Consider the following 2,151-nt stretch of genomic DNA (forward strand, 5'->3'; position numbering starts at 1 on the left):
GTCGCCGCCCTCGTCGTCGTCGACGGCGCCCGCCGTCAGGTCCTCCATGGCCTCGAAGCTCGCGTCGCCCAGCGTGCCCGAGTAGTTCTCGCCGCCGAGCGACGCCTGCGAGCTGTCGCGGCGGCCCGCGCCGAAGCTCCGGCGCGACGGCGCGTCCTTCTTCGGCGCGTCCTTCGTCGACGCGCCGTCGCTCGGCCGCCCGACGGGCGACGGCAGGAAGCGGCCGAGGACGCCGAGGCTGAGCTGGCGCCCCATCGACCGCCGCGGCGACGGCTCCGCGACGGCGCGCGCCTCGGGCGTCTCGTTTCCCTCGGGCGCCGTCGCGTCGCGCTCCCTGGCGCCGAGGCTCAGCATGGCCTTGAGCATGGCCGGTGCCGTCGCGTGGTGCTCGATGCGCAGGTGGTGCTCGTCGTCGTCGTGGCCCTCGTGCCGTCCCTCGAGCAGAAAGTTCTTGCCCCGGAACCGCGAGCCGTCGCAGGGCCGCGGCGCGTCGTCGCCGCGGGGCCGCGGCGCGTCGTCGCCGCGCGCCGGCGGCACGCCGGCGGCGACGCCGTGCTTCTCGAGCGCCAGGGCCGGCAGGAAGTCGCGGAGGAGCGCCGCGGACCACCGCTCGCAGTCGGCGCCGCGCGCGTCGAGGATTGCGCCGAAGGCGCCGCCGCGGCGGCCCAGGGTTCGCATGCGCCGCGCGAGGAACGCCGCCGACGCCGCGTGCGCCTCGACGGCGGCGCCGAGGTCGCCGAGCGCCGCGGCGGCGGCGGCGGGGCTGCAGGCCGGCGCCGGCGCCTCCTTCCGCTCGTCGCTGCCCTCGCATGCGGCAGCGTCCACGTCCGGCGCCGTCGGGAGCTGCGGCGAGGCCAGGTGTGACTGAGCGCCCTCCTGGACCCCGTCAGGCAGCAGAACTGCCTCGTCCTGAACCATCGTTCCAAGAGCTACCGACGGCAACCAAAAAAAAGGTTCTAGGCTAGGTTCGAGATGCTCTCGTGAAGATACGTTTCGGGCCGGCGGCCGCCGCCATCCATTGGTCGGAACGATGAGGCTGCCCGTACTCGCCCCATTGGTCGGAACGATGAGGCTGTCCGTACTCGCCCTCGTCCTCGCGCCCGCCGCGGCCCAGAAGGCGTGCGCCTCCGTCGCGTTCAGCATCAAGGACGAGATCGAGACGACGGGGGGCATGGTCGAGGGCGTCTACGCCGCCGACATGGCGGCGACGGCGACGTCGACGTGCTGTCCGCCGACGGCCGGGCGGACCTGGTGGCCTGGTACGAGAACGGCGGGCTCTGCACGGACGTGCCGGACTACGGCTGCATGTACTGGGGAAATAACGCAAACTACTGGTTCTGGGGGGACCCGATCTACGTCGACGGCGCCGCAGACGGCGCGGCGCAGGTCGTCGCCGCGGACGTCGACGGCGACGGCGACCTCGACGTCCTCGCCGCGAACACGGGCGACGACGTCCCGGCCTGGTACGAGAACGTCGACGGCGCGGCCCTGTCCTGGACGAAGCGCGCCATCTCCGGCGACGAGAACTACCTCTACTGCCTCGCCGCGGGCGACGTCGACGGCGACGGCGACGCGGACATCGTCTCGGCCCAGAGCCTCTTCGCCTGGTACGAGAACAGCGACGGCGCGGGCCTGGACTTCGTCGAGACCTCCCTCTCGGACATCTACTCCGTGACCTGGGTCGCGCCGCCGGTCGACGTCGACGGCGACGGCGACGTCGACCTCGTGGCCGCGTTCTACGCGCCGTACAACCAGCCCAACGACGTCGCGTGGTTCGAGAACGACGGCAGCCAGGGCTTCACGATGCGCACCATCGACACGACGGCCGAAAACATCAAAGAGATCGACGTCGCGGACGTCGACGGCGACGGCGACCTCGACGCGCTCTCGGCGTCCTACGGCGACTACACGGTCGCCTGGTACGCCAACGACGGCGCCCAGACCTTCGAGAAGCACGTGGTCGCCGCGGGCAGCGCCTGGGCCGGCTTCTGGGCCGTCGTCGCCGTCGACATCGACGGCGACGGCGACGTCGACGTGCTGTCGAGCGCCTACTGGAGCGACGAGATCGCGTGGCACGAGAACGACGGGTCCCAGTCCTTCGAGGAGCACGTCTTCGACTCCGACGCGAACAGGGTCGCGCACGTCTCCGCG

The 2,151-nt window shown here is 72.3% G+C and overlaps 1 protein-coding gene across 1 annotated transcript in view; it reads right to left on the bottom strand.

Annotated features, from left to right (window-relative positions):
- The window catches only part of AURANDRAFT_68526 (hypothetical protein), a gene marked incomplete at both ends in the record, with an annotated part of 9,395 nt that overhangs the window by 1,891 nt on the left and 5,353 nt on the right, over window positions 1-2,151 (bottom strand). Inside the window, one exon of the mRNA XM_009044225.1 lies at window positions 25-799. Coding sequence (XP_009042473.1) covers window positions 25-799 — 775 coding nt within the window. The remainder of the gene's footprint in view (window positions 1-24; window positions 800-2,151) is intronic.

Source organism: Aureococcus anophagefferens, assembly GCF_000186865.1.
Source record: "Aureococcus anophagefferens unplaced genomic scaffold AURANscaffold_193, whole genome shotgun sequence".
Lineage (NCBI taxonomy): Eukaryota > Pelagophyceae > Pelagomonadales > Pelagomonadaceae > Aureococcus > Aureococcus anophagefferens.